Source organism: Muscardinus avellanarius (assembly GCF_963383645.1).
Source record: "Muscardinus avellanarius genome assembly, chromosome: 7".
Lineage (NCBI taxonomy): Eukaryota > Metazoa > Chordata > Mammalia > Rodentia > Gliridae > Muscardinus > Muscardinus avellanarius.
In genome coordinates this window covers 69,937,568-69,950,594 of record NC_137793.1, presented here as the reverse complement: position 1 = coordinate 69,950,594, position 13,027 = coordinate 69,937,568, and the positions used below count along the sequence as shown (strand labels likewise).

The 13,027-nt window shown below is 40.1% G+C and overlaps 1 protein-coding gene across 4 annotated transcripts in view; it reads left to right on the top strand.

Moving 5' to 3' along the window:
- Nucleotides 1-306: 306 nt before the first annotated feature.
- Nucleotides 307-13,027, top strand: part of MARK1 (microtubule affinity regulating kinase 1) — a gene marked incomplete at both ends in the record, with an annotated part of 135,216 nt that continues 122,495 nt past the window's right edge. For all 4 annotated transcript variants that reach the window (XM_080699259.1, XM_080699258.1, XM_080699257.1 and 1 more), the window contains one exon: nt 307-357. In XM_080699259.1, coding sequence (XP_080555385.1) covers nt 307-357 — 51 coding nt within the window. The remainder of the gene's footprint in view (nt 358-13,027) is intronic.

Here is a 13,027-nt window from a genome sequence, read left to right as displayed (position 1 = left end):
AGGCGCGGGAGCCGCCGCGAGCCTCCCCCAGACGCCCGCCCGCCGCTCCCCCCGCGTCCCGCCCCGCAGGAGCCGAGGCGCGACTGCGGCCCGCGCGGCGGCCCCGGGCGGGCGGGGCCCATGCGGCGGCGGCGCGGCCCGGCTGGCGCCCGCCCTCCGGCCTCGGGGCTGCGCGGCGCGGGCTGCGGGCCGGCGCGGGCGCGGGCGGCGCTCACCTGAGGCGGCGGCGGCGGCTCCCCGCGCCCGGCCCGCGCTCGCTCGGCGCCTCCGCGCGGCCTGCAGCGCCGGGCCCTCGGACCCCGCAAGATGTCGGCGCGGACGCCATTGCCCACGGTGAACGAGCGGGACGCGGAGAACGTGAGTGGGGCCGGGGCGGGGGGACCCGGGGCGCGGCGGGGCGCGGGCGGGCAGGGGGCGCCGGCCGAGCCCCTGCCCCGGAGCCCCCTCGGGGCGGCGGCGGCGCCGGGCTGGCTTTGCCGGGCGCGCTCTCCTTGCAGTGTCACCAGGGGCATTTTCTTTGAAGGATTTTCAAGCTGATCAAATTGCCCTTAGGATTTTTTTTTTTTTTTTAAATCAAGCTGCAGATGGATGTCCTCGGAGTTTAAACTCAGGAAAACTAAACGAACAAGACAGGTTATGGTACTTTCCCCTTCTGAAAAGTGCAATTGTGTGTGCATGTGTGTGTGTGTGTGTGTGTGTGTGTGTGTGTGCGCGCGTGTGCAAGTTCTTTTGTAGAAAAGGTGTGTGTGAGTGTGTGTGTGTGTGTGTGTGTTTAAATCTCCATGACCTACAATGGGGCCGTGACTGATCTTCAGACCAGTTTTAAGCAGATAGAAGGGGGCTAAGTTTTGGTCTGCTGTCCAGAGCTCACTGGCTGGCTGGTTAACTCATCAGCTCGCCAGGCTTGATGTACCAGTGACTTCATAGGGTTGGTAAAATAAAGAAGTGCTTTGGCGTTCGTAGACAAAAGATATGAAAGGAAAGAGATACCAGCCCGCTTTTGAAGTATCGGAGAGGAATATAACCAGAAATTTTAACCTCAGAGAATAGGGGAACAAGGAAACAGTACAATTATTGTAAGAGACCATTGTTAGAGGACCCATGAAGATGTTTCAGAGTCAGCTTTTGTCCTCCCCAGTGTCACGCATTTAAAATGGGAAAGATACTGTAAAGCTGCCACTATTATACTTTGAAGACTTCTTTTGCATCAGAACTTACTTTTGAAAATATGATTGATGCGTAATTTTGATCGAGAGATTAAAAAAGGTCAGAGAAAAAAAGATGATTTGGTTAAAGTTGATTTTCAAGCCATGTTGGCACAGGATTTTTTCAAACAGAAGTTCTAAAAAATTCCTTTCATGCAGGAGTGTGAATGAAAAGTAAAACAGACCACGACCTTTGTTTTTATTAGCAGAGTACTGTGTCTGTTCATCTAGGAGTGGAAAATTACATTGTTTTTATTCTCCTTCAGATTTTGAATAGTATAGCTCTTTTCATACTTGATAGACATAAGATAGCCTTATAGAAAAATGCATCAAGGAATTGCACAAAATGTAGCATCACATGTAAGACCAAATGATAATTTTAGAGCTAAGGAACAGTAGTGTGATACATTTTGTTAGGAGTACCCTCCAAAAGTGATTATGCTCAATAAACTCATTTGCTCTGTTTCTGAACGTTATTCAAAGTCATTTTTATCTTCTTGTTCCTTCTGTGTTGTACATAACTAGATCTCCATTTCGTTTACTTTACCCACATCCTAATTATCTCCCAACTGCTATGAAAAATACATACTGTTGCTGTTAATAAATTGTATTCAACTGTTTTTGAGTTCAAGGGCAATGCAGAAGTACTTAATACAAGGCCTTTCCCCTCAAGAAATGTAGTATACAAGTACAAGTAGTAGTCCCAAACAAGTAAAATACAGCAGGAGACAGTGTGTAAATAGAGCTAAATTGGTTTATGAGTGTTTTAGGTGTTTATCCAAGGAGCCACCACTGTTGGTTATTAAATTGCCATTCGAGTCTCTCCTTATTCTCTGGTTAGTAGTAAGTGGTGTTATCCAGTCTCATCTCTCATCAGTGAAATGAAGTAGCAAACCTTCTTGTAGTTCATATATTAGGACCAGGATGGCAGTCAAAACGTGCATTTGTTTGGAGTTGTTTTCAGTCATGTGGCATTTAAAAATTCTTATGAAATTCTAGGTCTTTGGAGTACTGAAGACAATAAATAAGAATGCTTTATTACCCTCAGAAATCAAAGCCAATAGATACAACACTGTAAAAACCATCTTGCTATTTGATTGTTTTTTTTTTTAGTTAATGTAATTAATATCTTTATACATGTAACATCTTTGAATTGTTTGTCCTTGGAAATAATGTGATATTTGCCCTTCCCAATGTCACATATATTCAGAATAAATTTAAAAGGGGGATGTTATAATACTGATCTCTTATGTCCTACTGCTGTATGTAGTAGAATAAGAGAATGAATTGTTTTTCTTTGAGAACATTCTGTGTGTACCTTTTCAGGAGTATTTTTTTAGATGAAGGATTTGTGTGTGCCTTGTTAATAGGCCTCAGTTGGCTAATATAACAGAATAACCAATCATTAACTTTTAAAGCATTAAACACTTCCTCATGAAGTAGAAGTCATATTGCAGATTAAAGAATTCCCGTAGAATATTTTGATTTTAGGTTGTAAAGTAAGTGCAGAGAAATGCACATATTAGAGATTTTTTTTATACCGTTAGGTTATACTTGGATAACTCCTACATGGATATAACTAATATATTATTATTTCTCTGTGTTTTCCAGTGAAAGAACAAAAACTTTTTTTAGTGTTTTGGGAAAAAACTGATTTATGCTAATATTTATCGATCAAAAATGCGCTGGCCTGCTTTCTGTGTTGAAATTTTGAGCAGTATAAAGGAAATTGATTTGACTAATTCTTGGAATATTTTAAAATTGAACTGGTTAGATTAAAAAAACTTTTAATTTTAAAAATTCTTGGTGGAAAATCTTTTGATGCAATTCAGTAATAACTGTAATAAGTACTTAATATAACTCTGGTGGCCCTTGGTAGTTTGTTCTAGGGGAATCATTGCTAATAGCCTGAAAAGGCAAGAGGACAGCATATGTCTGCCACCACCCTTGGCTTTGCCCAGTGCCCTATGCGTCCGTCATACTTCTCAGTGCTTATCAGGTTGCAGGCTAATTGCTGCCTGACTTTGTCTTCTTTTTCTGTATTGCCAGTGCTCGGCGAATAGTTGTACAGTGGTATATAAGAGATCAGTGGTGCAACAAAGAGATCAGTGCTCAACCCTGTTGAGTTGTTTCAATTATCATCAAAACATGTAGTGATACGTGTAAGGGCATCATTGCATGTTATTACCTAAGAGGCCGAGGCCTTCAGAGAGAAAGTTAAGTGACTGCCCAAGTTAATAATGAATCTCTGACGTTTTCCACTGTTGCTCCTGTCACTTGTAGAAGGTTTTGTTTTGTCTTTGAGTTTTTGAAAGAACACACACTATGATGTGATATACTTTATTAGAGGAAGAAGAGGGTGTGCCTGCCTTTTCTCTACTTCTGAAGCTCTACTCTTCTCTGTCTGGAGTGTCCTGCCATTTTCCACTTTATCCCCAACTTATAAGTCCTGTGTGACTTGGTACCTGGATTTAACATGACTCATGAGGTGATGGCAGCTGACATTGCTCTTTGTTGTAGCTGAACACTGGTGCATGAAAATAGTCCATACCAGTGGTCTCCAAGTTGGTGTGTAGGACAGTGAACTGGGAGAAAAAGGTATTTAATGTCTATGACTTCTTTCTGATCTATATGCTATTACTAAGTCTTTCTTATTTTAAGGCCATATTGTATAGAATTAGCCAAATTAGCCATGTAATGTTTAATAATAATTACTGGTAATAATAATAATAATTGGTGGTACTGGGGTTCCTGGAAGCCCTTCTACCTCCGGGCTACACTCCCAGACCTATGTTTATATATATTTTATTTGGAAACAGGGTCTTTTAAGCCAGCGCAGCTGGCTTCGAACCTGCGCAATCCTCCTGTCTCCACCTCCCAAGGGCGGGGATTACAAGCGTGTGCCACCATGCCCGGCCAATTATTATTATTTTTATAATTTCATTTTCCATCTCACTTTGCATTGGGGGCATTTTCTCTTTACCTGATGAACTCTTAGAAGTTCTTTTGGTGAAGGTTTGTGAATCATAAACTTTTCTTTCTTAAATCTGTAAACATATTTTGCCCTATTCTTGAAAGATAGCTTGGTTTGGTCTGTAACTCTAGATTGATAATTTCTTTTACTGCTGAGAAGACAGCATTCTATTGTCTACTGAGTGCATTGTTTCTGTTCAGATGTCATTTGCCAACTGGCAGGCGATCTTTTTAGTCTGACTCTAAGGTTCACTCTGTTGTTATAGTCTCACTGCAGTGCATTTAGGCATGGGGTTCTGTACATCCTGCTTGCTTTCTCTATCTGTGAATTCACATTGTCCATAACCTATGGACACTTACCAATGACTGTCTTTTTGATTATTGCTTTGCTTTTGGTGTCCTATGTTTTCCTTTTTTTTCCTTTCTTTTTTTTGTAATTAGATTATATTAGACCTTAACTCCATCATATGCTGGACTTTGCCTTTGTTTTCCCCATTAGTTCATTGTTTCTCTAAATGGTGAGTAATATGATTTATTTAAATCTTTCTTCTGTGGATTCATATCTTTCATCAGTTCTGGAAATGCCTTAACCATTTCCAGAACTGTTTGAATGTTACCTTAGCTCTGTTCAGTGGATTGGATGTTGCTTTGCCTCTGTTCTCCTAGTGCTCCTGGTATTCTGGTTAGATATACTAACATTTCTCATTCATTCTATATGTCTTAACCTCTCATTCAGTTTTTTCTCCTATTTCATTGTTTCTCTGTAGTACAGGCTGCACTATAGTTACTGTGTAATATGTTTGATGTCTGTTTTCCAGTTGTATTTAAATCTCTTAACCTGTCTGTTGACTTATTATGGTTAAAAAAAAAAAAAACATGAGATCTTCTCTCGTAACAGTTTTAGGTGTATAGTATGATATTTTTAATTGTAGGCACAATATTGTATAGCAAGTCTCTAGAAATTTTTCATATTGTGGGACTAAAAATTAATACCGGTTGAATGGTAACTCTCCATTTCCCTTTCCCTCTAACCCTTAGCTACTACCATTATTATTTTTGATGAGTTTGACTACTTTAGGTACCTTGTAGAAGTAGAATCATGTAATATTTATCCTTCTGTGGCTAGCTTACTTCATTCTAGCACAATGCTTTCAAGATTCATACATGTTTTAATACATGACAGGATTTCTTTTTTATGGCTGAATAGTATTCCATCATATATGTTTATTACATTTTGCTTGATCATCTGTCTATGGACATTTGAATTATTTCTGTATCTTGACTATTGTGAATAATGCTGCAGCAAACATGGGAGTACAAACATCTCTTTTGAGATTGTGATTTCAGTTCTTTTGGATAAATACCCAGAAGGAGAATTGCTAGGTCATATTTTTTATTTTTATTTTTAAAAATTTTTTTGGCTACTGGGGATTGAACCCAGGGACATTCTATCTTTGAGCTACAAACTTAGCCTCATTTTATTATTTTGAAATATGGTCTCAGTAAGTTGTGGAAGGCCTCACTAAGTTGTTGAGACTGTCCACGAACCTATGATCCTCCTATCTCAGCCTCCCAAGTACTGGGATTACAAGCATGAGCCACCATGCCCGGCTTCAGTCATTCTTTTTTGGAAGCTTTGTTTCTGGGTTTTGGTAATAGCCATGCCAACAGATGTGGAGTGATATCTCATTGTGATTTTGATTTGCATTTCCCTCATGATTTGTGATATTAACCAACTTTCACACACCTATTGACCTATTGGCCAGTGTGTATCCATTTTTGAGGGATGTCTTTTCAAGTTTTTTGCTTGTTTGTTTGTTTGTTTGTTTGTTTATTTTGTGGTATGAGGGATGGAACCCAGGGGCATTCTACCTTTGAGTTACACCTTAGCTCTATTTTTTTTTTTTTTGTGGGTCTGGGGATGCAACCCAGAGGCATTTGACCTCCGAGCTACAGCCCCTGCCCTAATTTTTATTCTTTATTTTGAAACAGGGTCTCACTGAGTTGCAGAGGGCCTCACTAAGTAGCTGAGGCTGTCTGCGAACCGCGATCCTCCCGTCTCAGCCTCCCGGATGCTGGGATTACAAGCGTGCGCCACCACGCCTGGCATGGTGCTTTTCTCTTATATTCTAAGGGTTCTGTAGTTCAGGTCTTACAATTATGTCTTTAATTCATTTTGGGTTGATTTTTGTGTATTTTATAAGGGTCCAGTTTCATTCTTTTGTTTATATATATTCAGTTTTCCCAACACCATTTATGGAGAAGGTTGTCCTTTCCTTTCTCCACTGTGTTTTTTCTCTCTCTCTCTCTCTCTCTCTCTCTCTCTCTCTCTCTCCCCCTCTCCCCCCCCTCCCCTCTCCTCCCCTCCCCCCTCCCCTCCCCTCCCCTCTCCTACGCCCCCCTTTCCTTTCCTTTCCTTTGTGGTATTGGGGATGGAACCCAGGGCATTCTACTCCCAAGCTACACCCCCAGCCCTAATTTTTATTCTTTATTTTGAAACAGGGTCTCACTGAGTTGCAAAGAGCCTCACTAAGTAGCTGAGGCTGTCCTCCAACTGTGATCCTCCTGTCTCAGCCTTCCAAATGCTGGGATTACAAGCGTGTGCCACCGCATCCTACTCCACTGTATTTTATTAGCACCCCTGATAAAGATAATTTGACTGTATTGGCATGTGTTTACAGTTGGACTCTCTATTTGGTTCCATTGGTCTGTATGCCTTTATTTATGTCAGTGCAATACTGTTTTTTTTTTTTTTTTTTTAAAGAAGTTTATTAGAGCCGGGCGTGGTGGTGCACGCTTGTAATCCCCGCGCTTGGGAGGCAGAAACAGGAGGATCGCGCAGGTTCGAAGCCAGCCCCGTGCGCTGGTTTAGGAGACCCTGTTTCCAAATAAAAATGTAAAAATAGGTCTGGGAGTGTAGCCCGGAGGTAGAAGGGCTTCCAGGAACCCCAGTACCACCAAAAAAAAAAAAAAAAAGAAGTTTATTAGAAAGATAGAAATACAGAAAATAGAAATACAGCCCCATGCCAGAGTAGCATGGAGGGGTGACTCGAATGAATACACCCTGCAATACTGTTTTGATTACAGTAGTTTTATAATGTGTTTTATTTTATTTTATTTTTTTGTGGAACAGGGGGTTGAACCTAGAGGCATTCTGTCTCTGACTTACACCCCCAGCCCTATTTTTTTTATCCTTAATTTTGAAACAGAGTCTCACTAAGTTGTAGACGGCTTCACTAAGTAGCTGAGGCTGGCCATGAACCTGCAATCCTCCTGTCTCAGCCTCTCAAGTACTGGGATTACAAATGTGTGCAATCACACACCACTTTTAATGTGTTTTAAAATCAAGAAGTGTGAGGTTTTAGCTTTTTTCTTTCTCAAAATCATTTAGGGTATTCAGCATTCTTTGTGGTTCCATATAAATTTTAGGATTATTTTTCTATTTCTGTTAAAAACTGCCACTAGAGTTTCATAGAGATTTCATTGATTCTATAAATTACTTTGAGGAGTATGGACATTTTAATAATATTCTTGCAATCCATGAACATGAGCTGTCTTGCGATTTATTTTTCTTTAATTTCTTTCAGCACTTTTTATAGTTTTTTATATATAAAAAAACCTTTCACCTCTTGATTAACTTTGTTTCTGAGTATTTCTTTTTGGTGTTTTTGTAGGTTTTCTTGATTTTTTTTCAAATAGTTCCTTGTTAGCGTATAGAAACACAGCTGATTTTTCTGTATGTTGATTTTGCATCCTAAAACTTCCTTGAATTTACTAGTTCTAATGTGTGTGTAGAATCTTTGGGGCTTTCTACCTATAAGATCATCTCATGGAGAAACAGATAATTTTACTTTTTACTTTCTATTAGATGCCCTTTATTTCTTTTTTCTTTTTGTTTAATTGCTGTTGCTAGGACTTTGAGTACTATGTTGAATGGAAGTGGTAAAAATGTCCACTAGTCATTTTTCCTGCTCTTAGAGGAAAGCTTTGTTTTCCATCAAGTATGATGCTAGCTGTAGACTTTTCATATATGGTCTTTATTATGTTGAGGTAATTTGCTTCTGTTCCTGTGTGGTGAGTATTATCATGAAAGGGTGCTGGGTCTTGTCAAATGCTTCTTTTGTGTCTGTTGAAATGATAAGGAGATTTTTTAGTTAATGTAGTATATCACACTATTTTCTTCTGGTTTTTTTTTTTTGGTATTGGGGATTGAGCCTGGGGCATTCTACCTTTGAGCTACAGCAGCAGCTATATATTATTTTTGAGACAGTTTTGCTAGGTTGCTCAACATCTCACTACATTGCTAAGGCTGTCCTCAAACCCTTATAAATTATAAGCATGTACTACCATGCTCTGCTCATACTGATTTTTGTATGTTGGACTATCCTTTAATCCCAGATAGAAATATCATTTGATTTTGGTGTATGATCTTTTTAATATGCTATTGATTTTGGTCTTCTCTTTTTTTCATTTGATTTGAGAACTTTTGTGTCTATGTTAGGCATATTGGCATGTAGTTTTCTTGTAATATATTTTTTAGGCTCTGGTATCAAGATAATGCTGGCCTAAAAAAAGAGGTATGAATCATTCTCTTTTCTGTTTAAGAGTTTGAAAAAGATTGAGGTTTTCTTTCTTTCTTTCTTTCTTTCTTTCTTTCTTTCTTTCTTTCTTTCTTTCTTTCTTGTACTGGGAACGGAAACCAGGGCTCTTTTATCCTTGGGCTACACCTCAGCCCTGTTTTTTTTTTTTTTTTTTTTTTTTTTGTGGGTCTGGGGATGGAACCCAGGGACATTTGACCTCTGAGCTATACCCCCTGCCCTGTTTTTTATTCTTTATGTTGAAACAGGGTCTCTGGTCTCAGCCTCCCAAATGCTGGGATTACAAGCGTGTGCTACCATGCCCGGCTCACCTCAGCCCTATTTTATTTTTAATTTTGAAACAGTTTCACTAAATTGCTGAGACTGGCCTTGAACCTGCCACCCTCCTGTCTTAGCCTCCCAAGCACTGGGATTACGGGCCCGCGACACCAAGTCTGGCTAGTTCTTCTTTAAATATTCAGTAGAATCAGTTAGTGAAGGCTTCTGGTCTTGAACTTTTCTTTATTAGAAGGTTTTTGATTATCGATTCAATAGTTAAGGTCTGTTTAGGTTTTCTGTTTCTTTGTAAGTCAGTCTTGGTAGGTTTATTAGGGTGCTCCAGAGAAACACAGCCAATAGAATATTTAGAGATACATGGGAGGTTAATTATGGGAGTGGGTCACACATTTATAGAGGCTAAGACGTCTCTTCAGCAATATGCCTGCTGAAGAACATCTCTTCAGGCTGGAGAACCAGGAAAACTGTGGCCTAATTCATCCTAAATCCAAAATCTGAAGAACTGGAATTTTCATTTTCCATGAGCAGAAGAGGATGGCTATCATAGCCCAGGAAGAGAGTGAATTCTCCCTCCTCTACCATTTTGTTCTAATTAGTCACTCTGTGGATTGAATGATGTCTGCCCACATTAGTGAGGGCATATTCTTTGCTCAATCTACTGATAGAAATGCTGATCTCTTCCACAAAACACCCTCATAGACAACCTGGAAATAATGCTTTAGCAGCCATCTGAACTAAACATCACAGTAGGTTATGTTTCTAGGAATATATTAATTTCTTTTGTTATCTGGTTTGTTGTCATATAATTATTCATGTTAGTTTTTCTTGTAATTCTTTTTATTTCTCTGTTACCAATTGTAACATCTCTCCTTTCATGTTTGAGTGTATTTATTTGAGTCCTTTTCTTTTACTTAGTTTATCTAACAGTTTGTCAATTTATTGATCTTTAAACTTGTTTTATTTGTCTATTTTCTTTTCTTATTTAATTTCTGTTCTAATCTTTATCATTTTCTTCCTTCTGTTGTGGTTAGTGTGCTCTTTTTCTCATTCTTGAGTCATAGCATTAGATTTTTTATTTGAACTCTTCCTTTTTAAATGTAAGTGATTTTTTTGGGGGGAGGGGGTACCAGAGATTGAACCAGGGGCATTCTACTGCTGAGTTACACTCCAAGCCTTTTTTTTTTTTTTTTTTTTTAATACAGGGTCATGTTAAGCTGCTCAAGATCTCACTAAGTTCCTGAGGCTATCCTCAAACCTGTAATCCTCCTGTCTCTGTCTCCCAAGTACTGGGATTACTACAGGCATGTGCCACCATACCTGGCTGGTAGGTGGTTTTTAATGAAGTCATTATGAACTTCCCACTTAAAACCATATGTGCCATACATTTTGGTATGTTGTTTTTGTTTTCATTTGTATAAATATGTTTTTTCTAGTATGCCCTTTGATTCTTTTTTCAGGAGTATTATTTCATTTCAACATATTTGTGGATTTTTCAGTTATCTTCCTGCCATTTATTTCTAGTTTCATATCATCATAGAAAAGATACTATGATTTTTGTCTTACATTTGTTAAGGGGTGTGTGTGCTTTGGGGATTGAATGAACCCAGGGTTGTTCTACCTCTGAGCCATGCCTCCAGCCCTATTTTTTATTTTGAAACAGTCTTGCCAAGTTACTGAGGCTGGCCTTGAACTTGTGATCCTCTTGCCTCACCCTCCCAAGGACTGGGATTACAGGTAAGCACCGTTATTCCCTCTTAGTTGAGTCTTATTTTATTAATCCATTTAGGCACTCTGTGCCTTTTAATTGGGTTCTGTAATCTTTTTATTTAATGTAATTCATGAGAGAGAAGGACTTAAAGCCATTTTGTTGTTTTGTCTTGTAGTTCTTTTGTCTGTCCTGCTCTCTCTTGCTCTCTATGTGTTTCTTTTATTTTTGTATTGTCATCTTGAGTAGGTCACGTTCTGTCAGCATCCCAAGCCAGTCCCTCCAGCAGTTTTATTATAGAAAGTGGACCTGAAGACATGATCAATTGGTCCTTTTGTAGGCGATGACAACAGCAGAGAATATCAGAAACTTGTTTGGAGGTAATAAGGTAATGTACAAGGCATGTGTGGGTTGAGATGGAAGGGATAACCGGGAATTCCCTTCCCTCTCCCATCCTGGGGGAAGGAGATGGCTACCAAAAAAGGAGTTCACCACACAGTGCCTTTGGTTATAGACTGAGAAAGTTTTTCTCAGAAAGTGTTTTTCAGTACTGTTTTGATCACTTTAGTTCAGGGAGTAAACAGAAGCAAAGAAACAGCCCCGAGTTCTAGTGAGCTGCCAGTGGAGGATATGGTAACAGGTTTATTAGCATGGTTGCCATTCCCTCTGGGATCAGCAGTGCGGCTTTCACAGCTTGAAAAGAGAGTTTACTTTTATTTCCTTTCCTATTTGCTTCATCACAGTTGAAGACAATAGGGATACTAAGGCAAAGGAAACCTGTTCCCTCCTCTAAGTGACTCAGAGCCTCAGGAGGGAGAGAGGCGTAGAGACAAACAAGTACAGTAGAAAGTTACAGTTCCTTGTCATCTGACCCATCAGAACACTGAACAAAGAAGGAAGGGGAGGCAGGAGCCATGCTCACGCAGGCGGCCCATAGACAGGTTCCCATGCCAAGTGGCTCTCGGGAAAGTCGAGTTGGCGAGAGAAGAGGGCTCTGGGATGAAGGAACATTGCACAGCCAGTCCCTGAGTGTGACCTCTAGAGAGCGGGCCTAGCCTAGAGGAGGGCGGCTAGTGAGAGGGACTGGTAGAGTGGCAGGCCCCTGCGTGCCTTAGCAAGAACTGTCCTGAGGCCGCCGTGGTCCTTGGAGGACATAAGTGGAGGTCATGATTAGATTTGTATTCTCTGTGAATCCACGTGTTTTAGAAACATTCCAGTTTTCAAATGCAGCGGGCTGCTTTATCATGGTCCATGAAAGTGCTTTTAATATGAGCACTTACAGCACCCTATTTGGTGTATCAGGAAAAGGATTTGGTAAAGGGGAGGTGGTAGGTGGGGGGAGGTCTAGTGACAAAGACTCTTGACCAAACTTAAATTAGGCTCCCCTGAGCCTTCTCAACTAGGCCTTGACCTTGCCTTTTATGTCCATTCTGTCTCCACTGTCCTGCACAGTCCAGTCTCAGCAAAGAATCCTGCTCAGGCATTTTCGTAAGATACCATCCTTGGTATCTGATCACCCTTGATATCCCCCAGTGTCATATCTTCTCGTAGTAATTTTCCATCTGCTGACCCCTCACTCTGCTTCTTGCCCTTAAGCCCCCCAGCTGTCTTTCTTTGCTATCACAATAGTTTTGAATAAGTCTTCTTTACTGTTTTAACAAGCCCCAGAGGAAAAAATTTTTCTTTAATACCATTGAAGAAGATTCACGTTTCATGATGAAATCCTGCACAAATATTACTGTGATGGCTTGTGTTGGGAGGAAGTTTCGAGAAGCCTAGAGTAACCATAAAACAAGCAGTAGACGTAGAAGAATAGGGTGACATGAGGGGCTGGAAGGTTTGGTCAGTGCTAGACTTGGTGACTCATTGTCCTTTAATGGCCTTCTGCCCTGTGGCGTTCATCTGTAGTGAATACAGTCCACATAAGCAGGGAGATTATTTAGCTGCTGCTTTATTCTGATTTGGATTTATCGCTTTATCACTATCACTTAGCTTCAGTTACCTTAAAAGGGGAATTTCTGCTTTTAAAAGATAGCCTCTAATGTCTTAATAATAATGCAAAGCGCAATAACCTAGGAGAAGAAATCAGAAAGCTATGTTGCTAATGAGGTATATTGGATAAGACACCTGACCTTTCCTCTTTATGACTCTTACTGATACATCTCTTTGAGATTTACTGATAAACTGTCTTGTATATTTTTCTCTACAGAAATAATTTATTAACAGAATAGCACTACTCAATCATGCCACCGATTTTTCTGGCTACTCTA